The 25,502-nt window shown below is 38.5% G+C and overlaps 2 protein-coding genes across 6 annotated transcripts in view; one reads left to right on the top strand and one right to left on the bottom strand.

Moving 5' to 3' along the window:
- Positions 1-25,502, top strand: part of pkd2 (polycystic kidney disease 2) — a 913,849-nt gene that overhangs the window by 349,755 nt on the left and 538,592 nt on the right. The window lies entirely within an intron of this gene.
- g3bp2a (G3BP stress granule assembly factor 2a) overlaps positions 1-25,502 on the bottom strand; it is a 47,783-nt gene that overhangs the window by 17,129 nt on the left and 5,152 nt on the right. For all 4 annotated transcript variants that reach the window (XM_051928171.1, XM_051928170.1, XM_028802763.2 and 1 more), the window contains exons 2-4: positions 7,618-7,736; positions 4,975-5,056; positions 2,482-2,655 (exon numbers count right to left, since the gene is read on the bottom strand). In XM_051928171.1, the coding sequence (XP_051784131.1) occupies positions 2,482-2,655; positions 4,975-5,056; positions 7,618-7,712 (351 nt within the window). In that variant the 5' untranslated portion in view covers positions 7,713-7,736. The remainder of the gene's footprint in view (positions 1-2,481; positions 2,656-4,974; positions 5,057-7,617; positions 7,737-25,502) is intronic.

A 25,502-nucleotide genomic window follows, 5' to 3' on the forward strand; every position in this document is an offset into this window, starting at 1 on the left:
CATGGATGTTTTACGTAATTTCGTTGAGTAGAACTCTGACTTGTTGGACGCAGAGTTTGATGCAAGTGATCTGGAGATGGACATTGAAAACGAAAGTGAGATACCAGCATCATCGGATTGGTCCCCAGATGATCGTGGGGATGAACACTTTCATATACTGTAGCTGATGCTCCTACAGCAGCATTCGTCTGGGAGGCCCACCACATATTGCGTTACATTGCAAACACCACCACAACCCACCTGCTGTGCGAAGACAGCCATGCAGCAGGCCCACTGTGCATTCCTGCTGTCCACTGAGGTGCCCCCAGCCACCAGAGATGTAACAGACTTTTTATGTTGATTTGTGTGTGAAATCTATTGCTTTGTGTGTTTTTCAGAAAACAGTTTTTTGGAAAAAATATTCAGCCCTCAAAGAGTTAACTATTAGGTGGTCAAGGGATAAGGGAAATGCTCAATTAGGGAAAGGGGATGATTAGAGGGCCATAAAAGGAAGAGGCTGTCATGGGCAATTTAGTCAGGACACTGAAACAATTCTGTATTCAAAAGATGCCCAGGTACCTTTAATGACCACAGCAAGTCAGGACCTCAGCTTCACATCTCATCCAAAAGATGCCTCCATATTTACAGCACAGTGTACCCAGTCACTACACTTGGGGCATTGGGATTCACATACTGACCACAGGTTAAGTACCCCTGCTGGGCTCTCTAACACCTGTTCATCAACAACCCTATCTTTTCCTAGATAGTCTCCCATCCAGTTACTGGCCAACCCCAAAAACAGTTTTGTTTTAGGTGGATGACCAGTTCTGAAGCATAGGTGCTATGACTGTTGCAGGCTTCCTTTCCAATTAAATATAATGAGAAATAAATGCCATATTTCTGACTTTAACTACTATAATGGATTTAAATCAACATTTTACACAGGATTTTCAGTGGCAGGAAAAAAAAATACTTGGCTACCACCAACATGTGTTTTGGAGGCTGCCGACTTGACAGAATGCCTAAAAACAAAAAAGTATGAACTTCTCTACAGTTACATTTCTTTTTCCTCGAAAACCGGCATAAAAAAAAATGTTGCATTTCTTGGCAAAAAAATATATATCTGATATTACTGTAAAACATTAAAAGTCAAAAGTGCAGAAGTATAATGATACAAATACTGAATATACTGTCAAAATGTGTTTGTGAGGTATATCTTGAAGCACAGTGAACTACAGTTGTGGGAAAAAGTTTTGAAAATGACATGTATTGGTTTTCACAAAGTTTGCTGCTTCCGTGTTTTTAGATCTTTTTATCAGATGTTTCTATGGTATACTGAAGTAGAATTATGAGCATTTCATAAGTTTCAAAGGCTTTTATAGACAATGACATTAAGTTCATGCAAAGAATCAATATTTGCAGTGTTGGCCCTTCTTTCTTTTTCAAGACCTCTGCAACTCCCCCTGGCATGCCAATCAACTCTGGACCCAATCCTGACTGATGGCAGCCCATTCTTGCATAATCAATGTTTGGAGTTTGTCAGAATTTGGGGGTTGTTTGTTTGTCTGTCTGTCTGTCTGTCCACCACTTGAGAATTGACAAGTTCTCAGTGGGATTAAGGTTAGGGGAGTTTCCTGGCCATGAACCCAAAATTTTGATGTTTAGTTCCCCGAGCCACTTAGTTCTCATGAACCCAAAATTTTGATGTTTAGTTCCCCGAGCCACTTAGTTCTCATTTTTGCCTTGTGGCACAGTGCTACATCATGCTGGAAAAGGCATTGTTGGTCACCAAACTGTTCTTGGATGGTTGGGAGAAGTTGGTCTTTGAGAATGTTTTGGTCCCATTCTTTACTCATGGCTCTGGATCAGGGCACTGCCAGTGCAGAGCTTGCTCAGGAATGGCAGCAGGCATGTGTGAGCGCATGAGGCAAAGACTTTGAGGATAGCCCGGTGTCAAGAATGGCAGCAAAGAAGCCACTTCTCACCAAGAAAAACCATCATGGACAGACTAATATTCTCTAAAAGGTACAGGGATTGGAGAGCTAAGGACTGGGGTAAAGTAATTTTCTCCAATGAATCCCATTTCCAATTGTTTGGGGCATCTGGGATAAAAAAAAAAAAAAAGATTGTCTGGAGAAGAAAAGTGAGCGCCACACCATCAGTGCTGTGTCATGTCAACAGTAAAGCATCCTGAGACCATTCATTTATGGGGTTGCTTCTCAGCAAAGGAAGTGGGCTCACTTAAAATTTTGCCTAAGATCACAGCCATGAATAAAGAATGGTACCAAAACATCCTCAGAGAGCAACATCTCCCAAACCATATATATTTTCAGAATGTTTACTTTTAATATGAGCACTCAAACCTTAATTTTTTATAAAATTTGGCAGGGCTGCTGTGCTTTTACCTATGAATGAAGTGTACCTAAGCATGAATGGAATACATTCAAAGTAATACAGTAAAAGATCACGAATACATAAAACCACAAACATGTAGCTTCTTACCTCTGGAGCCAGTACAAAAGTCTGCATAAATTTCCGCATTGGTTGGCCATTGTTAGAGAGTTCACCGATCACCTGCACTACTACCCCATCATTTAAGGTGGCATGAGCATCAACATGGCGAATCTTGGTGTGGCATTCACTGAAGAGAAGGGACATCACCTTCTTATGGATTTCCTGTGTACCAAAACAGCAGATTACACAAAGAAATATTTTTATATTCATTATCCAAGAATATTGGATTAGTCATGAGCTGCACATTCTTTACAAGTATTACAAGCCCATGTTTGACATCTGAAAATTTTAGAAGACTATGAAAGCAAACAAAAACTAAAACATTAACACAAGACACCAGAGTTTGTATCTACTTTATTTAACATATTGCAAAGCACTTTCAGCTACATCCGGTTTTAGAAAATGTGCTATAGAAATGTTGGGAGGCAATAGGCTGATTTTCAAAACAATCTGTTTTAAACCCCGAAAAATAACAATTAAAATCCTTTTCCACATTGGCACTGAAATTTACACCAATTTCATAACAAATTGTGCATTCAACAGTTTAAGTATAAAATGACAATCTCCAATGCACTCCTAAAAATACTACTCCATAATTAAAATGTGTCCTTATGAAGTGGTTTGATTCAGCCATAACTTTAAAACTGCTAAAACTGTTGATGAACTTTGCAAATCACTGAACAATCATACTAACAAAAGAAATAGTTTCATCAGCTTTTACATGAATGAGGAGTACAACTACTGAACAGTTCAACGATTGTTTTTTTTTTTTTTTTTTTTTAAACTTGTACTTACAAAATTGGTTTCCAAAATAAATTACATTTCATAAAACTAAGTGAACCTGAACATAAAAAAAAAAAGTTCATTTGAAGCAATAAGAAGAAAGTCCTTTATTTACACAGAATCTAGAATCGGTAAATCATTTTATCAACTCATTAGAAGGAGAGCCTACACACACACACACACACACACACACACACACAGACACATGACCAATTTGTGCCCTTTAATCTAAGTTTAGTTTTGCCTCCATGGCAGGTTACAACACCTTGCTTTCAGGAAATAAAGGAAGTTTCAGAACACTAAAGGATACATTACTAGATATAAAATGTACACTCCCAACTCCACTTCTTTAACCTCTTTGGCATTAACCAAGCATGACTTGAGCTTGGAATCCTATGTAATTACAGTTAACCCAACCCCACCCACAGTCAGACTCTTGGTGATGTTTAATGATGTGCTTTACATTTTTAAGACTAAATGCTCAGGACAGTATTCTGCTGCCATCTAGTGGCAGAAGCGTCATGTTGCAAAAAAAAAAAAAAAAAAATTCTATGTGCTTTCCCACTAAGGTATCTGTCTCATCAATATTCAAGCCTTAAACCAAAATATAAATGGCAAGGAAACAAGAGGCTATTAAACCGGTTTTGGAACAAACTGAATCTAACAACAGAGATGACAATGTGAATTTGTCATTAGATGTTAACGTGTAGTGAAACTGGGCATACGGCTCAGTGCAACCAGGTGCTGTATCTACATGGCAAAAAAAAAAATAAAACGATTGTGATCTAGTAGAAGGACATGTTTGCCTCCTACTCACTGTCCACAATGCAGCAACTGTCAATGTTTGGGTCAGGGGAAATGTGCAAGAGTGTCTTGCATGGTTATAACCCATAATAACCCAAGGGGCATGTCAGGCAGGAACAGACTTTCTATCCTCATGTACAAAGAAACACTCTCGTATTGTCCCTATGGTAACGTAGGGTAGTGCACTGGCGACTCTTTCAAAACCTACCAAACAAAGGTAATATACTAAATTTGAATCAATGCAAAGTAGGTATGTTGAGGTTTCAGTATTTACTTGATCCTTTTACATGGTGTAATATGAATTGTTAAAAAAAAAAAACTCAACATTTCACTCAGTTATGTGGGGGCAGACATAATGCTAAGAAGATCACCGCATGTAGAGTGTCTGTACAACATGGCTAAGAACACCAATAAAACCCCACCGTCCCCTCCAAATTGCAATTGCAGAAACCTTTGAAACACGCAAGTGAAAATAAAATGGTAACATTCATGAGGAACAAAAACATGCCAATTTCCTTGCAGGACTAACACTATCACCATCTCCAAATTTTTGAGTGTACTCCAACAAGATCGAACGTCAACATGTGCACAAAGTTTTGTGGGGGGGGGGCGGGGGGAGAATGCCACATACACACCCCTCATCTAGAATGTCCTTTCTGAGCTACATTCCCATCCTCTAAACTCACATTTATGTCTTGCTGGTTAAAGATCAGATACATTGGAAGAATTGTGAATTGAAGATTAAGTGTCATGATCTCAAGGGGGTCTAACAGTACTAAGGTGTTTTTTTTCACCTTGCCCATAATTTAAGCAAATACAGATTGGGATTGGACTTAAGTCACCATATTAGTACTTTAATGTATAAAGACGACATCCATCTTCAACAATACTTACAGCTTGGCCATAAACTGCTTCTGCTGGTTTCCCATTGGCTTCTAATCCCCCATGAACATAGGAAGAATTTCTTCCATAAAACCTTAAAATAAAATTAAATAAAAACAATGTTACTCTTTCCAAGAGGACTGGATAACAAAGATACCATTAAAATTATACCGGACAAAAAAAAAAAAAAAAAACCACCCCAAAAACAAATGGACACCACCACTTTATAAAGCTAAAACTAGAAGTGCTATTGTCAATGATTGGAGGTTCCTTCTCACATGAAATATGTTGAATTGCACTGGAGCAAATGACCTTTTTTCAGCTACATCCCATTGATAATGCTCCAAAAATGGGAGATTACAAATACAAAGCACTATTTAGTATTTCAAGTGCAGCGAGAGACAAAAGTGAATATCCAGCTATGGAAGGCTGGCATATCTATGATGTCCAGATTTGTCTCTGGAGGGGGGGGGGCTTAGGAGGAGAAAAAAAAAAAAGATGGTCAAATCAGTCACTAACAGACAGTACAATGTATGTCAGTCATCACTCCATCTTTACATAGCACATAACGACAATGCAATTTACAAAGCAAATGACTGCATCATTCAAGTTGATTTGGACATGTGCCAAGTGATGCCACATGATAGCAAGAAAAAGGGGCTTCTTCCTTCTCTTTCTATACGTTTTTCCAAATTCATCCTGTTTTTATTTAATCCAAGTCCAATATGAGATGCTCCTTATTCAGCACTGTTGCACAAGGTTTTTCACGAGGACAAAGATGACCAATTGTTCCAACTGTGTTGAATATCTAGTCTCAGTCAAGTATACAAGTGCCTTTCTTCCTCTTGTAATTATCTGCTTTGCCCCTTTTTTTTTTTTATTATATAAAAAAAGTGTACTTGTCTAGTCATATAGCCTTACTGATGCAACTAGCAGCTGAATCTTCTTCATGGAGAAGACCAACCTTAAAATCCTACCAGAACAGAGGCACATACAACATTCTAGTACAGAGCTCTCTCAAATATATACTGTACATGCACACTATCTAGAAATGCATCTTTATCTAAACATACACAGATCTTCACTTAGCACTGTGAATAAAAAGTACAACATTCTCCAGACTAATTAATAGTTGCTTAAAAGTAGCGTGTGAAGAATCGAAGCCTTCAAAACAAAAACAATTTAAAATACAGACTTTTACCAAAACAGGGCTATTTGCATAAAGACAAGAGAAAGTAGAATAGGCCATAGTTCACAATGTGTTTGTATAACTAAAGTGGGGGGGGGGGGGGGGAAGTTGTTGCCGATTTCTCAAACACATTGATTAAACATACATTATTATTTTTTTTTAGTAAGTCTTTAAATATAAATTGGGGAACAACTGATTTATTGTTCAACAGGCCCCAAGTTGACACTTTCCTGTGCGGTACAACTGAATGCTGAGAGCACAAGCATAAGGGAATATAAAAACTCTATTTTAACAACCCCCTCATAGTAAATGATAAAATGTTAATACTGTATAGTGAAAAAATGAAATATGAAGGTAATGTATGCCTTACTGATTTAGGCATTGTGTATAAAGCCATGAAGATTGACTGCATGTGAAACTGTATATTAGCAGAGGTAGATAAAACAAGCACTGATGAAATCGAAAAAAGGATCTTTAAAAATATGATTTGCTAGCTATGACAAGAAAAGGAGACTCTGGCATGTCAATTATTTTCCGTTGCCTTTAATGTGAATGAAATTAAGCTTTTTGTTGCTGGAATGGATGCTGAACTATTATAGCATAAAGCAGCAGCAAGTATGGGAGCTCAGATTTAAAAGTGTATATGGGATCAGGGGGTGGGGGGCAATACTTGAGGTGCCAGAAACTGTAAAACTCCCCTGGCAGAGAGTGGGATAGAAAAATCAATCCCAGTATGTACAGCGAAGTGTTGTGTTTAAGAGAATCCTAATGATGCAGACCAACCACTCAAAAATACCCTGTAAACTTAAAAGTATTAATTTTGTGCTGCACTGCACAGTTGTCTGATAGTGTTTCATTTACTTAAAAATCAGCATTGTGACAGTAAAATAGCAATTGTTGTGGGTACATTTATGAGAAAAGAAACAACAAATACTAAAATGCATCCAATTAAAAATGCTCAATAAAGAAATGGGAGTTAACATACCACACCCCCTACAGAAAGGCATTTATAGGACACACCAGCCACATAAATCAATAACTGCAGAAAATATCTTTACATTTAAAAACTGTTTTTAATTAAATATGACTTTCTGCTCACTTCTAGAATGTAGCTACATGCTGTATGTAAGTATACATGGCTATTACGTTGGGTATCTAGCAGTATATTGAAAGGCCATGGATAGTACAATGGTCAAAAAAGTTTATATTTTGAATAGTACAGTATGTTACAAAAATATAAACTACAGACTGCAATGTACTGTATTTAAAATAAACTAAATACAACAACAACATATATAATGGAAAAACATTTAAGCAAAATTATACATTTACCAGATTAAAGTCAGATATTGTACCCAACATTAAAAAAAACTCAAGTTAGGAGCAAGTTGATAAAACTGTTCTGTGAACTTTGTTTTGTATCACTGCAAGTGATAACTTTAATAAACAAACATTTCAAAAGTTACCTGTGCAGGAAATCGGGTGCCTTGTTTAACAATGTGTAATACTGCCTCACGAATTCCCGCCCTACCAGCAGGGGACTTGGCTTCTCCATCACCATTTCTTTGGTAAACAATATAAAGGGCTAAGAAGGAGGTGAAAAAATAGAGCATTAGTCAAATAAAGGGAGTTAATAATAAAAAAAATTACATTTATTGAGTGCCTTTTACAAACCCAAGGTCACTTTACATACAGAGTAAAAAAAAAAAAAAAAAAATTTACACAGATGAAAAAAGTTCATAGAAGAGGAAAGTTTTCAGTTGAGATTTAAAAGTGCATAAAGAGGAGCAAACTTGGAGAAACCGAGGAAGAGAGTTCCAGAGTTAAGGGGCTATAGCACTGAAGGACCTGCCTGCCCACTCAGGGTGGAGAGTCTGGTGCATGGGACAGTAAGGAGATTACTGCTCGAGGTCCTGACAGTGCGACAAGGAGTGTAAGGAGCTGAGTGAGGTAGAGGTGGGGCAAGATTATGTAGGGCTTTGAAGGCGAAAAGCAGAATCTTGAATTTAATCCTTGATGGAACCAGTAACCAGTGATGCTGGGAGAGAGCTGGGGAGATGTGAGCAACACGCTTTGTGTGGGTGAGGACTCTGGATGCGGAGTTCTGAATGTACAGTAGCTTCTGTATAGATTTTGCAGGGAGGCCAATGAACAGGGAATTACACAAATTGATGATCATACACAGGCTTGGTGCACAATAGAAATAAAATCCTGTAGTAGTACTTTATATTCCCCACTTTGTGCCCTTATTAATGCAAGTTATTGCCAATATACTAACCACCCAATTGTGCTTCACTCACTCAGAATATGGAACCAATGTAGAAAGCATTTTAAGATGGAGAATCTTATCTGTGGCACCTCTGCATGAGAACCACCTTTTTTAGCCCTCACAAACATATGCAGTTTTTAATATCTGGAAAACATTTGGGATTAAATTACTTAAAGATCTTTATTTAGACAACATATTTGCATCCTATTAACAATTACATTACAAATTTAACTTTCAGGCAACAGATTTATCTTCAAATCAGAAAAACTTTGTTAAACAGAACCTGCCCGATTTTCCTCATCTCCCACCTTCCTCTATGCTGGAAAAAATATTGCTCAGTCTCGAGGAATCAGACAACATTTCTGCAATATATAAAATTATTTTACAGTCCTTCCCTTTCAAAGATCCAAGAGGACAATGGGAAAAAAATCTCTCACTCATATCAGAAAAGGAGTGGAAGGTAGCAATGCAGAGAATTCACTCAATTTCCATATGTGCAAAGAATACAATTATTCAACTCAAAATTATATAAATTAGGCGAGATAAAGCAGGGACAGAGGATGTGCACAGGGACGAGGATTAAGAGACCACAGAATTTTAAAGTGTGGAGTTACTTTCAATTTCAAACTGGTAAGAAATCTATCTGTCTGGGTCCATAAAACTGAGCTCCTGACCAGAACATACTTTGGAACAAGTATGATTCTGCACTCAGTTACACTTGGCAAGTAATTCTCAAGCACAGGTAGCTTCAGGTCTACTTTTTCTCATAGAAGTATAGAACAGAACCCAAATGGTTCAAAAAAAAAAAAAAAAAAAAAAAAAAATGCAAAACTTCTCTTGCAGATCACTTCCTTTAAAAGGTACTGACCATTCGTCTTGCAGTTTTTGCTGTCGTTTAGCAGATTAAATTAAATGTTTCACTCTTGGCAAGTTTTGCTGATGCTTTAACAATGGTTTCAGCCTTCTGCCCCCTTGAAAGTGTGAAGCTAGACTACAATTGGTAACAAGACTAGTTGCTATGCACTTTTTGGCAAAGTAAATTGTAGAGCATATTTGCACAGTTGTTAAGTACAGCATTATGCAAGAAATAGGTTTCATTTACTGAATAAAATAAATCGGCTAATAAATTTATAAGCCTAACGTTGGTTTGTTGCAGGACTACCAGACACAATGCTGGAATCGACCCCAATGTTGATTCCTGAAACTGACATTTTAATACCGAGCCAGATTTAATTTCCAAATTTCTTTTTAATAGGTTAACCTAGGGCTTGCCTGCTTTTCACAAAAATTTGTCAAAATCAGGAGTAAATATAGAATGCAAAAGGGGAATAAGCTTGTTTGCAGAACAGCGGACTCATCTAGTATTTTTGTGACACGTCTACTGCACAAGGCAAGACAAGCTGTCCTGCAATTGATATTCAATTTAATGAGACAGCTTGTTTGCTGGCTGGTTGTACAAACATACTTGAGTGCTTTTTGTGAAGCCATAAGATTCAGTTTTCCATTTTAAAAAATTCTGTAACATTCTCTTTCCAAATGCCTTTATATAGCTGAAGGCTTCATGCTTTTATTTGGTAGTAGTACACTGCAGATAACACACAAACCATTGCTCGCCACTTTTCCTGTGAAAAGTAAATCTAGACAATGAAAATCCAAGTTGTCTTATTTTAACATTCCTGTTTGGTTAAGGTTTTTGGGATGAATCTTGCGAGATGGATACAGAATTGGAAGAGTTCAGATTAGATGCACTTAAGGAACTTGCTTGTGTTCAGCAGCTTTCTTCAAGTTTGCACGTAACTAGACTTGTGGACAAAATAAAGTTCTATCTCCCTACAAGGATGAATTTGGCTTTTTACAGAAGCTCTTTAGATAAATACATAAATAGGTAGACAAATACACACTGGAATTACTATAAACCTAGAAAAATGCAAAAAGTTCTGACTTGGCGGACACAGTCGCAGATAGGCATTACGCAGACGTATTGCTGTTGGTATAAAGGAGCCCCGGTCACATTTCTTGACAACACTTGTTCTGAATAACCCATTGGCTGAAAGTGGCGTGTTAGTATTGGACTAGGTACAGAATGGAAATTTGTGCTGTTGTCAGAATAAGTGGCTGTTTATTAGCCATTTGACATTGCACAGAACAAATGTACCCAACCTGTGTTTCCTATTCCTCATCCAATTCTGAATTTAATTTGTGGTGTTGCATTCCCAGTCTTGTCAGTATGATACCATGGTAGTATTGTATCAGTAGTAATACTGTACCAAGACAAAATACCAGATAACTGCTACAAGCCTCACTTACCCAAACTTCAGGTCTCCCTTTTAATTTTCCAGTGCATCAAAGGCTAGAGTGTGGAACATCAACCACATCAGACAGCAGAACGATGAAGAGCTAAGCATTAGGTCTGCACAAGATGTTTTTAAACCTGCCTTTTACTTCCAGGACAAAAATGTCTAAATGTTGATACCATACATTTTAAAAGATTTAGATTTTAGATACTGCCAGTGCTAGTATAAAGTACCGTACTATACCAGGATGTCTAGTCAATGAGACAGACATACAACAAAAATCCACTTGTAACCCATACATGGCAAATTGGAAATTCAACCACTGTCTCGATATGTAAAATTTACCCTTGTATCTCATCAAGGTTGTACAGGACAAGGACTCTGGAAACAGCATCTGGCAACCCAATTTAGCTGCATTTCTTAACTTGCAGGAGGAACCATAACCTTAAATAATCAATTCCAGATCTCATATTAGTAGCAAAAACTGAAGCAGAACTAAGACACTAAAATGGAAAGTAGGTTTGGCAGCAAAATGCCTTAAAGTAAATGCAGGAAAGACCCTTCTTTCAAAACCTCATTGCATCTTCTGAAACAACTGCCCACTGCCTCGTCTACCTTCAAGTCTCTCTTAAGTCATCCTGTTGCTCCAAAACTGTTGTCATCCTCTCCCAATGATTTTACAGTTCAAGACCCTAACTTAAGAACATCGTCCTACTCTCCTCTGTCATTCTCATCTGTTCTACTGTACGGGACTCTTTGCTGATCTACTATGTAACCACAGACCTGCCACCAGTGCCTTGAACCCCTTCCCTTCACATCTTCAGTCCATCCTTTTCCTTGATCCTCTAAATCTCATCTCTTTTCAATACCTAACTGATCTCTGGTATCTTCACTACCAATTTCAAGAAGCCTCATGTAACCCACATTCACAACAAACCCTCTATCAATCCTTCTGCCATTGAAAAAGTTATCATCCCATCTCCCTTCCGCCATTCCTGTCCAAAACAGACTAGAACACGTAATACACAAACAGCTATTCATTTCTCTGGCAACAATCCACTAGATCTGCTTCAAACTGGATTCTGTCCCCTGCTAGTCTCTTCCCTTAAGAAGCTTGGAATTAACACTCCTGCTTAAAGAAGGTTCAAGTCCCACATCTTAGAAGACTCCTTTTATTTCATCTAGTCTAACCCCTAATTTTCTTCAGAGATGCTCTCGAAAAGGTGTGCCTCAGGGATCAGTTTTGTGTCCACCGCTCTCTTTCCTCTCTACATTCGTTCTTAAGGCAATGAACATTTCTTCTCACGGCTTCTATTACCACCTCTGTGCTGATGACATAACTCCTATCCCTCTTAAACCTCCTGCTGTCTAAAACTTAACCTTTCAAAACTCAAATACCTTGTAGTTGTCATTGATTCTTCTTTCTCAGAATGGTCTCCAAGCACTGCCCTTGAGGATGTCACCCTTTCACCATCAGATCACAATCAGGAATCTTGGCGTGACTGTAGACTCGTCACTTTCAGTCAGTCAAAGATATCTTCAAAGACCCATTTTTTATAAAATATGATTCGACCCTTCCTCAATTTTCATGCCACACAATTCTTCATTCAAAAATGGGTTCACTCACGTCTGAACTATTGCAACTCTCACCTGGCAGGACTTCCTTCAGCGGTTATCAGACCTCTCTGGCTCCTCAACTAGTGTTCTCATATCCTCATTTCGCTGTTACTACTCCTCTTCTTTGGCCTCTCCAGTGACTTCCCATTGCTGCAAGGATCCAGCTGAAAATTTGCCTTAACCTTCAGTACTCCGATCGTCAATATCTCCAATCCTTGGTGTCTTCATATGTCCCTTCAAGGATTCTCCATTCTGCCTCTTCAAAGTCTGCCAACTGTCCCTCTTCTTGCTAGATGTGTGAAGACTGGACAATGTTTCTCAGTTCTTGCTCCAAAGCTGTGGAGTGATCTCATTTTATCTATTCGTACTGCACGCAAAATTTACTTCAGTCTAGATGTCTTCTGAAAACACACCATTTCTTTAAATATTTTTGGATCTGCTTAGCTTCTCTCTTACAGGACAACTGTTGGTATTGCACTGACAGTTTAGGATAATGATTTGTATCATTGCCTTAATCAAGCTGTAGGTAGGATTATATAGTAGCTCCATTTCCTTGGTCTCACTACCTTGTTCTCTGTTGCTTTGATGGTTTCACCTTCAATTCTCATATATATCGTAACTTGCTTTATAGTCTTGGATAAAGGCATCTGTTAGGTAATACAAGTGTACATTTAGATATCGTTCAAGGAGTTGTCTTGGAGAAAGTAGGGATGATCTGCTACTATGGTGGCATTCAGAGTGGAGATGGTGATGCAAACACAGAAAGAAGGGTATGGAATTAAAATGAATACAGTTATAGCCATATAAAAAGGCATGTTCTATGGAAGTAAAATTGGATTTATGAAAACAAAAACTGGAATAATCAGGTTGTTGTGATGGGTATCACAGGGAGGAAGATAAATGACAAGTAATGAGAAAGTCTTGATGTGGAGGCAATAGGCATCATACCGAGGAGAAACATGGATATGTGGCATGAAAGGCCATGATGAATGTGGAAGGGACGAGGCACAGAAGGAGAATGAAGATGACATAATTAGAGGTTATGTTAGAGGATGATGATGATGGGTCTTACTCCAAAGTATGCTCAAATCAGAATGACAGAAGGGTTGGATGGGGGAGGCAGGAAAAAAATGGGTCAATCTGCTAACCTTATTAAACAAAGAAAATGGCCACGAATGATGAGCAAACCTAACATTGGTAGGATAGGTGTCAGCTCTTGCTTCTTCAATTTTCCTCATAATATCAAACTATTCTATTCTGTCGCTTTTTAATTTTTGTTTTCTTTAAACTGAAAGGATCCAGCTGAAAAGTTTCTTCATAGGTCACAACCTGCAGATCTGAAACCATTACAGTAGCTCTTCTCCAAATCAATCTTATCTAGCACTATAAAGTCTTTTTCCTAATGCAGATTTCGAAAGTGCACATTATATTCCACATGTGGCTTTGGAGCCATTTTGTAGAACTCGAGAATAACTTCACTTGCTGTGTGGCCAAATATCCTTACCAACCTATTACTCAATTGTACACTGGCAGTGTGTGAACAGTCAAAAGTTCACAAGGACCCAAAGTTCAACCCAAGAAAGTATATTCTTAATTTCAGATTTCCCACAGTGTACTTAAATTTCAGACTTGTTTGAAAGATGGTAAATATAAAATCTGTTTAGTTTGATCTATAATGATTGTGTCCAGCTAGGGTACCGATGGCTCCATCTACTCTTGAATGCCTTCATTATTTTTTTATTTTTTTAAACTAGCTTCCTAATTGCATTTTGCCCAAGTCATTTATACAAAGTAGTAGAAGCAATCAAACAGGTTAGATTCACGGGGCACAACACTTTTCCTTCACCATAACCTGTAACACTACATCTGGAATACCATATCTTGTTGTCCGATTACTATATATAAAAACATGTACTACTTTATCACTAAATTTTCAGATATTCATGAAAGGTTATCTAAAAATGAACTTCTAAGATATTTATCCCACTTAAACTGGTGAGGATTCAATATATGCTTTTGAACAAATTCTTTGATTGTCACAGATCGCTTTATTTATAATTATTCTTTGAGATTTCCCTTACACAATAACAAGGGTCACCAGACCTACTTAAGCACTAGCATTATTCAGATATCTTCAATTACAACTTAATTCATAAGACTTTTTATGCAGTTTAAAAAAAAAAAAAAAAAAAAACACTTTACAAATTGAGTTTGTCTACAAGTCACTGTTAAATACCCAACACATACTGTTTAGAAGCTGTATTCACATCAGAGCTGCAACAAAAATCTTTTAGAGCCAACTATTTGGGTGAATTAAAGCAATTAACCATCTTAATTGAAAATTATGGCCTCTATAAATTATATCTGGAGGCCTATTACTGACAAGCAACAGGCTTTCTAAAAATTGTACTGTATATACTCACGTTTAAGTTCTCCTGCGGGTAAGTCGGGGCTTGATTTTACCATATAATTTCCGGTATTTTATAATATTGGTCATACAAGTCAAATGCGGAAAACTCGCACTACTGGTCCAAGAGATGATATGTTAACACCCACCTGAGACAGTAACCACAGAGCACACTGCCTTTTTTCCCCCCACCCTATGTATCGTGCCTACGTGACCACACGGTAATAACCCAAACTATTCCAAAGTGACGTTTGCACCATTTTGTATTTTTTGTATATCACTCCCTCGCACACCTTTATCGTAAGAGCATCCCTTCTCTACGATTGAGCATTTGATCAAAAGAAAATATGAAGCTGGTTTTAAGTTAATCATTGAAGTGGCAAAAGAATTTGGTAACTGCGCTGCTGCAACAAAATTCAATGTGTGAGAAACTGGAGCGAGATTGGAGGAGGCAAGAAGATGTGTTCAAAAATAACTTTATTTTATTTTTTTATTTTTTTTTTAAAAACGGGTGTATAAGTCGGGGTCTGATTCTATGATCGATTTTTCAGGTTTCAAGACCCGAATTATACGCGAGCATATATGGTAATTTTAAACTCATTAAATCAAAACAAAGGGAAAACTTGCATATGACAATCCTTTTGTTTTGTTTTGGACAAACTAAAAAGGCAATTCAAATGATGCTTGTAGAGTTGTTCTGTCAGGAAGAAAAGGTGTGAACAGCAGCTAATCATGAGTCACAATAAGACATCATATGGACATCATCAGCCATTAGAGCAATTCATACCTCCATCATATTTACATACTGTATGTTGAAATTTATTCATGCATTCATTTACTAAAAAATGTGCTTAATATGTTCAGAACATTTGCTCATAATGCAAGGAGCTGCATAGTTTTTACTGTAATATTTCATAGTTGTATTTATTTTCTAATATTCTTAAATACCTTGTTTTGTTCTTTATTTCACCTTATACAATTTTTTGTATTAGGAATTTGTTATTTTTCGCATACCCTTTTGGGTCAGAGTGCAGGGTCAGCCATTGTACAGCGCCCCCGGAGCAATTACAGGGCCCAGCAGAGTAGGATCTCTTTAGGCAGTGACGGGGATTCGAACTGGCAACCTTCTTGATACCAGCACAGATCCTTAGCCTTGGAACCACCACTCTTCAAGACAATTTTGGTAGACAACTAGCTGTACGCAATCGTCTAGGTACTCCTATGGAGAAGGGACAAGTTCTGTGGTGAGCTCAATAAAAACATTAAGACTTTAAAAGAGTCCTCCTTAAATAAGCCAAATGTGCAATCTTTTACGGAATCTTTTACTGAATCCTCTCTCTGTCAAGGTCACATCATCAAATCAGTAGGCCACATTTGAACATCTGTTCTAAATTTATGTGCACGGATGCATGTGTCCAAGGGCAATGCAATGACCCAGCAACCTTGAAGGTGGACTGGTGATGTTAAATTGGCCCTGATGCGTGTCTGTGTCCACCCTGTGAAGGACTGGCTCCTTGTCCAGGGAGTATTCCTGCCTTTCACCCTACACTTGTGGGGGGAAAAGCTGGAGCCTATCCCAGCAATACTAATCGGGATAAAGCAGGTTTTGAAAATTGCTGTTTGAGAAGTTTGCTATTTATCAAATCATGAATACAGGTGCTGGTCATAAAATTAGAATATCATGACAAAGTTGATTTCAGTAATTCCATTCAAAAAGTGAAACTTCTATATTAGATTCATTCATTACACACAGACTAATGTATTTCAAATGTTTATTTCTTTTAATGTTGATGATTACAACTGACAAGTAATTAAAGTCCCAAACTCAGTATCTCAGAAAATTAGAATATCAATTAAGACCAATGCAAAAAAAAGGATTTTTAGAAATGTTGGCCAACGGAAAGGTATGAACATGAAAAGTTTGAGCATGTACAGCACTCAATATTTAGTTGGGGCTCCTTTGGCCTGAGTTAGTTAGTTAGTTAGTTAGATAGATACTTTATTAATCCCAAGGGGAAATTCACATACTCCAGCAGCACCTTACTGATACAAAAAACAATATTAAAGATTGATAATAATGCAGGTAAAAAAAACAGACAATAACTTTATATAATGTTAACGTTTACCCACCCCGGGTGGAATTGAAGAATCGCATAGTTGGGGGGAGGAACGATTTTCTCAGTCTGTCAGAAGAGCAGGACAGTGACAGCAGTCTGTCGCTGAAGCTGCTCCTCTGTCTAGAGATGACACCGTTTAGAGGATGCAGTGGATTTTTCATAATAGGAGCCTGCTGAGCGCCCATCGCTCTGCCACAGATGTCAAACTGTCTAGGTCCATGCCAACAATAGAGCCTGCCTTCCTCACCAGTTTGTCCAGGCGTGCGGCGTCTTTCTTCTTAATGCTGCCTCCCCAGTACACCACTGCGATTACTGCAGCAATGCGGCGTGGCATGGAGTCGATCAGTCTGTGGCACTGCTCAGGTGTTATGAGAGCCCATGTTGCTCTGATAGTGGCCTTCAGCTCTTCTGAATTGTGGGGTCTGGCGTATTGCATCTTCCTCTTCACAATACCCCATAGATTTTCTATGGGGTTAAGGTCAGGCGAGTTTGCTGGCCAATCAAGAACAGGGATACCATGGTCCTTAAACCAGGTACTGGTAGCTTTGGCACTGTGTGCAGGTGCCAGGTCCTGTTGGAAAATGAAATCTGCATCTCCATAAAGTTCGTCAGCAGCAGGAAGCATGAAGTGCTCCAAAACCTCCTAGTAGACAGCTGCGTTGACCTTGGACCTCAGAAAACACAATGGACCAACACCAGCAGATGACATGGCACTCCAAACCATCACTGACTGTGGAAACTTTACACTGGACCTCACGCAACGTGGATTCTGTGCCTCTCCTCTCTTCCTCCAGACTCTGGGACCTTGATTTCCAAAGGAAATGCAAAATATACTTTCATCAGAGAACTTAACTTTGGACCACTCGGCAACAGTCCAGTCCTTTTTGTCTTTAGCCCAGGCGAGACGCTTCTGACGCTGTCTCTTGTTCAAGAGTGGCTTGACACAAGGAATGCGACAGCTGAAACCCATGTCTTGCATACGTCTGTGCGTGGTGGTTCTTGAAGCACTGACTCCAGCTGCAGTCCACTCTTTGTGAATCTCCCCCACATTTTTGAATGGGTTTTGTTTCACAATCCTCTCCAGGGTGCGGTTATCCCTATTGCTTGTACACTTTTTTCTACCACATGTTGTCCTTCCCTTCGCCTCTCTATTAATGTGCTTGGACACAGAGCTCTGTGAACAGCCAGCCTCTTTAGCAATGACCTTTTGTGTCTTGCCCTCCTTGCGCAAGGTGTCAATGGTCGTCTTTTGGACAACTGTCAAGTCATCAGTCTTCCCCCTGATTGTGTAGCCTACAGAACTAGACTGTGAGACCATTTAAAGGCTTTTGAGTTAATTAGCTGATTAGAGTGTGGCACCAGGTGTCTTCAATATTGAACCTTTTCACAATATTCTAATTTTCTGAGATACTGAATTTGAGACTTTCATTAGTTGTCAGTTATAATCAACATTAAAAGAAATAAACATTTGAAATTCATTCATTACACACAGACTGATGTATCTAATATACAAGTTTCACTTTTTGAATGAAATTACTGAAATAAATCAACTTTGTCATGATATTCTAATTTTATGACCAGCACCTGTACAATTGCAATTGAAAACGTTTCAGGTGAGGTGGTCTTATTTGACCAGCCACACAACAATAAAAGTCAGTACCCTAACTTATCAATCATCTCAGAGGAGAAAAGCAGTCCTAACTGGTTCAAAAATCTCAGGATGATGCAAATTTGGTACACCTCTTAGGATGAGTAACAGCATTTTATAAACATTCCCGATTTAGAAAACTACACCAGGTTTTAGGAGAGCCCTTGAGCTCAGACAATGACATGAAGGCAGAGATAAGCACATTCTGAGAACAGAATGTATAGGAATTGCTAGATAAATTCTTTAAAAAATAAAGAGCAATTTGACATCTCATATATATTTCTCTTCTGGTTCGTCCTGCTTCCACTTCAAAACCGGTCCCGCCCACACACAGCATTTCTCGATTCCTATTCGTCCTCTTCCATGTCATGCACTATACTGGCCTGCTGAGCGTAATCCATCCAACAAGCACTCGAGGTGCTGCCACAACGGTAAAGTAGCTTTACCACCTATGTGGAAGCCACCTGTGTCTTTACAACAGCTTCTTACACAGAAAACATCAGAAGCTAAAAATTATGTGAACTCTTCTCTAGCGTTTGCTTCCGTGGGTGCACAGATAACCTCCTGGCCACGGAACATACTGTTTTAAAATTCACGGGCAAATTTAATCACCAAATCTCTCCACTATATGCTAACAATTCTACCTCTCCAGGATATGGACAGTTGTATGTTTTTGACACAGCGCAAGCTACTGAAGTACGCATACAAAATAAAGCAAACTCTGCATGCAGCGAAAATTGACTTCTCCAGCTAGATTCCATGCTCAGAACCATCAACCACTTCGCTAAATCATACAAACACATGCATGAAATCGCTCAGTCCAATCCAACAGCATCTGTACGAATGGTTTGCAAGGAAAACCCTAGGCAGGATTTACGACGATACAATGCCCCGACATGTCACACCGATATTGCAGCGATTTTCGTCAGAGAAGATGGCGAAACGCCTGCCAAAAGGGACATTTGCATCTATCCCATAGGCAACTCCTGTAAACAGATTTCCATGCTCAATATGAATTGCGATCCTATGGTTTACCCATTTTTATTCCCTTACACAGACATTGGCTGGCGCAAAGATTTACAACATGTTCCCAATAAAAGAACAGATTAGCAACGAGGAATACATTTAGTATTTTGCACTCCAGCGGCAAACTATTCCAACATTACGTCGTAGATGTGTATGTTAAAACAGAGGGCGCGCGTCTCAACTCTCTCAGATTACATCAACAAGATCTGCGCGTGTAACTATTAGACGCACTGCAAGCAAAGGCTGAAAATAACGTACGTGTAGGCAAAATGACCATATTACCGTCCACATTTCCAGGAAGTCCAAGATACATGCAACAAAACTATCAGGATTCCGTGGCCATAGTACTAAATTCAGAAAGCCGGATTAATCAATCACTTTCACATGTAATCCTGCTTGGCCAGAAATTCTACATGCACACTGCGTCTTTCAAGAAGTATTTATTTCTTCTTGATTTCTGAATTCTTTTCTCACCGTTTTCTGTTCCTATTCTTACACCGCCGTATGCTACAGCGGGCATCGGCAAGTATGGAATAATATCCATAACAAATCTTGTACATCATGGAGCTGGACAGTTTGACATCCGTGGCAGAGCGACGGGCGCCGAGCACGCTCCTGTCAATCATGGAGAATCCACTAAACAATATCTCCAGACAAAGGAGCAGCTTCAGCAACAGACTGAGGAGATCGTTCCTCCCCCACACTATGTGACTCTTCAATTCCACCCGGGGGGGCGGTAAACGTTAACATTATACAAAGTTATTGTCTGTTATACCTGCATTTTTATCACTCTTTAATATTTTCTTTATCAGTATGCTGCTGCTGGAGTATGTGAATTTCCCCTTGGGATTAATAAAGTATCTATCATCATAGGATTGCTCTACCTACATGAAAAAAAGTCATGCACTTTCAGCTAAAATAGAAGTGTTGGTAACTTTACATGTAAAATCCAGCCTTGCAAAAGCAATGATTTAGGTATGTCACAGCCAACCATGTTTTAAATTTTGCACATCCTTACAACTTTGAATATGCAGATTTATGTGTTTCCCCACCACTCCACATGAGGTAATGTAAAAGTGAGCTGCATTCATCCAAACTTCTGGTTTCCCAGGACTTGTTGGTATGATTGCCAGCATGCACATAAAGATCATTGCTCCAAGTGTGGATGAGCATGCAAGTAATATCACAATGTCAACACACAGGTGGCCATGGATGCAACTATTATTCTTGATGTTATAAAGTGGCAAGAATTAAATGCAGCACAGCATATCATATTTAAAGCAGCATGAGAAGGAAAAAAAAATTTTTTTTTTTTTTTTTTAAACCGCTCTCTCTTTATAGTGACGGCTTAGCGGTAGTATCACAAAACATTATGATTTCCAAGAAAACCATAAAACACCTTTATGACTGTCATTTAGTGGCCCAGAGAGCTACAAATTGAGACATCATTCATTCTCAAAACGTAAGCTTCTTCCCAATGAGAGCAGAGTAAGACACTTCATAACTACTTTTTCATGTCCTGCTGTGTGGTAGGACAAGTTCTTATCCTAGCCTTCCGAGGCGTAATTCCAGGACACTTGATTAATTAATACAGGCACAGGTGTTGTGTTTTTCTTCACCTTTACTGAAGTGCTAGTGCAGCATTCAAACAATTAACATTCCAGACCTTGAGCTTGGTGTCTCAATCTATCCAATTAACTATAATAGAGAAACGTCAACATGTCAACATTCCAGGGCTACAGGGGATGAGTTATGAGGAAAGATTTAAAGAGCTGAGCCCTTATAGTTTAAGCAAAAGAATAAGAGGTGACATGATTGAAGTGTTTAAAATGATGAAGGGAATTAGTTCATTAGAACAAGACTTTTACTTTAAAATGAGCTCATCAAGAACACGTGGACACAGTTGGAAACATGTTAAGGGTAAATTTCACAGAAACATTTGGAAGCATTTCTTTACACAAAGAATGGTAGACACTTGGAATAAGCAACCAAGTAGTGTGGTAGACAGAAACTTTAGGGACTTTCAAAACTCGACTTTTTTTTGGAAGAAATAAGTGGAGAGGACTGGCGAGCTTTGTTGGGCCAAATGGCCTGTTCTTGTCTAGAGTGTTCTAATGTTCTAATTTGTGAATCAAATTCAAATAACCCAACAGAATATTTTATACAGTCTCTACTCTCTAAATACATGTATAAATTATAAGAACTTTATGCTAACATTAAAAGTATATAACATGTCCCATTGTTTCATGCATGTTCCTCATTCACACTGGCCAGCAATTGTGATTGGTACTGCTTTTAACACCTTGGCTCAAAAAGATCAGTCCTACACAGACCTCTTGTTGAAGGCTTGTGTGAAAAGACGCTTGAATAAATGCATAACAAATGTCTAGCAACAAATTACAATATTATAAATAATGTTGATATCTGCTATAATTTGTACATTTTGAAAAAACTACTGATAACCATTTACTGCAAAATAGCCTAGGCTACCCATGAATCCTTTCAAAACTTGTTTTAATACAGTCCATTTATATTCAAGGTACATCACAAAAGGGGCTAAAATGTTTGCTACTACTGCTTGTTCCTGTGAGCTCCAGAACTATTCTTAGAAAAGAACTGGCCTGAACTTCAGTAATTATGTCATCTAAGGCTAAGTGAAAGATGCATTTAAATCTGGTCATATTATTCAAATGTGTGGTGTTTTTATTAACCAACACTCCACTGTCTCCAAACAACTCAAATGCAGAGCTGAAGACTGTGCAGCAGCCAACACGTTATCTACAGTCTCACAGCCACACAAGAGTGTGCAAGTTTTAAAACATTAACTTGTAAATATCTTTGAAAGGAACATGGAATATATAGTGGCTTATAATGATTGACAACTTACTGCAGGTAGAGGTAGCAATTAATTCATGGGTCTTGATTTTACTATCTCCATTTGTAGATCTAAATCTCAATACAGTTGACCCCCACAAAGTCACGGTTCAGAGTTCGCGACCTCAGTCATTCACGGATTTTTCCTTACAACCTATCTAATTGTTAGCATAAACTGCAAATATCCTCCGCAATTTTTATGGATTTTTTCGTGGCAGTACTGTACTGTAGAAAGAACAGGAAGCAACTGTAGAGGAAAATGCGGCTTGGGATGGTGAAAGTAGCCAACAGAATTTGAAACTGCAGCTCCCAGCAGTGGCTCTGATTGGTCTTCTGCCCAGGGTGCTAGGGTCAAAGGATGTCAGTGCAGCTTTTAAAAAGGGGGCTGGTGACCAAAAGCAAAAAAAAAAAAAAAAATTTGTATTTTGTGTTTCAACTTCCTGTCTATCCGCCTGCCTTCTGTTGGGTTACCTGTACTTATTTGTTTTGTTCTGGATCATTTTGTGGTTGGCGTCTGGATTGTTTGCCTGTGTACATGAGGACTAAATGGATTCATGGCCATCGTACAAAGAAAGGGGCACTCCTGAACCCATCCACCCATCTTCATTTCAGGAACTAACGGTAGGACTAGCTTTACATTCCCATTTAACGTGCGGGTCTCTGGACTATCTATTTTCAACATTACATTTCATCCGTTGCCATTTTTCATAATTTATTGCGTGCGTTTTCTTTGTGCTTTGTTGAATTTAATGTGTAATCGCCATAAGGGGAACAGGGGTGGTATCATTTTCATTACATTATTTGCTGTCCGATTACCGGTTTGCTTTGTTTATGTCTGAGTGCGTGTGGGTCACACCAAGGGGGTATTTTTCGTACGTCACTTAAATCATCCGAGATCAGGTGCCTCATCTTGGATAAGTTAATGCCGGTGACACTCATCCGGGAGAGGTCGGTTTTTCAAACACAGCCGTGTATTAGATTAGTCAAGTTGGATCTATTCATACGAGATGAATGCGCGCGCCCGTGCCGAGTGAAAAGCCCATATATATTGAGTCTAGAAAACATGATCAGCAAGTCTTTGATAGGCTGTAACAAAATGACGAAAGAACGGGCCTTTTTTTTTTTTCCCCCACACACGCGGCGCAAGACCTTTTATTCGAAGGACATGAAGAATTTCAAGATTTAATATACATAAGGGGTAACACTGCAAAAGCAGCCCAAACCAGAAGAGACGGCTGGCAAAAAGTGGCTGACAAATTAAACGCTAAGTAGTGTGTACTGTACTTACTGAATGCAGCATTTCATTTCCTATGTGTCAGATTATTATTTAATATGTCATAATTCCAGATCAAACGTGAGCACAAGGAGAACATGGGAACAGGTTAAAGTGAAGTACAAGAATATACTTCAAACTGGTAAATATTGGTATATAACTATTTAAAAGAATTGTTGACATAAACAATCATATAATATAAAAAACATTAATTTTAAAGCTAATAAGGCAGACAAGCAAAAAACAGGTGGAGGTCCACGCGGTCCTGACCTAACCCCTGCAGAAGAGTTGGCTCTCCAGCAAAATGCCCATCACCCTGTTTCTGAGGGCATTCCAGGGGGAAGCTCCTCCTCAGAACCAGTGGCAGGATGCAGTGGTCACTTCATTTCAGGTAAAGGATGGTCATTGCATATATTTGTCCTCCATGTTTGCCATAGGTATGTTCCATATAGCCCTCTTTTTTGTTGGGTCAGTTGCAGGGAATGTCATAGCCCTTGAACCGGTGTCTGACCAACGAGATATTGGCGAAGGTCAAATATTTGATGAAGACACTGTCTGATTATTTATCATCAGGAGAGGTACATTTTCCAAATAATGTTTGATCAAACTCCACTCTGATCAGTCCCATGTGCCCCAATCACATTTGGAAATCCTGGTAATGAGAATGTTAGGCTGATTGTGAGATTCTTTATGGAACTGTGGGTGTTTTTGCCGGTGTTGCCTACCTGCAATGGCATGAAACACCTCTTTTATTGTCTGCACACGCAGGTGTCCAGGAAACACTATGAAAACTCAAAGGAAATATTTCAGAGCCAAATAGACTTTACGAATTGCCTGGCAAACTGCACTTTTAGTTAGATTTTCTGCATCGCCTACAGTATATAAAAAAGTAAAAAACCTCAAAGCAATGCATGCTGTCTGTGTGGTTATGAGAGCCCCAAAACCCAACACATGAATGTGCCCCAATGCTTCATCACAACTCCACAAAGCAGCCCACAATTCCATGGAGATTACTCCTCTTTCTGCACCTTTAAATCTCAACTGAAAACTTTCCTCTTCTACGAAGTTTTGTCATCTGTGTAATGTGTTTTTTTTTTTTTTACTCTGTATTTAAAGTGACCTTGGGTTTGTGAAAGGTGGTCTATAAATGTAACATTATTATTATGGACAACAAACTATCCAACCAATAACAAGCTGCTTCACAAAATCAGACAAGAGACAAAACAGTAAAATCTAGAAACACACTGGATGTGGAAATGCAGCAACACATTAACTGAAACTTTCAATTATGAGAATTCAGTCCATATTGCCATTCAAAAGGTCAAATACAACAATTGCAATTACTTAACTCCCCAAATATTTTAGTGACTGCATTCTCTTTATTCCACGAGGACCTCTTGCAGATGCCCATTACTGTACAGTGAAAGCATCGATTCACAGATAACAGCAGTTCATACACACTACTTTTTGGGGTACAATACACAACAACACACATGAAGAATCAGAATTCTCCACAAAGATGAAACTTTATTGTATAGAAATGGAAAAAAATATATACATAGGGGTGAATACAAAACACTGCAATATTGCCAGGCATCAGTAGGTGTATTTTCAAACATAATATTTCCTGCTTAAGCTACCAGGCAAAATAATCATCTTTACAGCTCATCACTAGCACACATTCAGATCAAGGCTTTAGAATTGGGCCAGCATTGTTCACAGGGTAACACTAACACCATTTTTGTTTAAAGGAAGATTGACAAAAGACATCATTAAAACTACTTAAGACAAAAACAATATTAGCTAATATGTTAGCAGCTGTACAC

This window comes from Erpetoichthys calabaricus, chromosome 5 (assembly GCF_900747795.2).
Source record: "Erpetoichthys calabaricus chromosome 5, fErpCal1.3, whole genome shotgun sequence".
NCBI classification, from domain to species: Eukaryota; Metazoa; Chordata; class Cladistia; order Polypteriformes; family Polypteridae; genus Erpetoichthys; species Erpetoichthys calabaricus.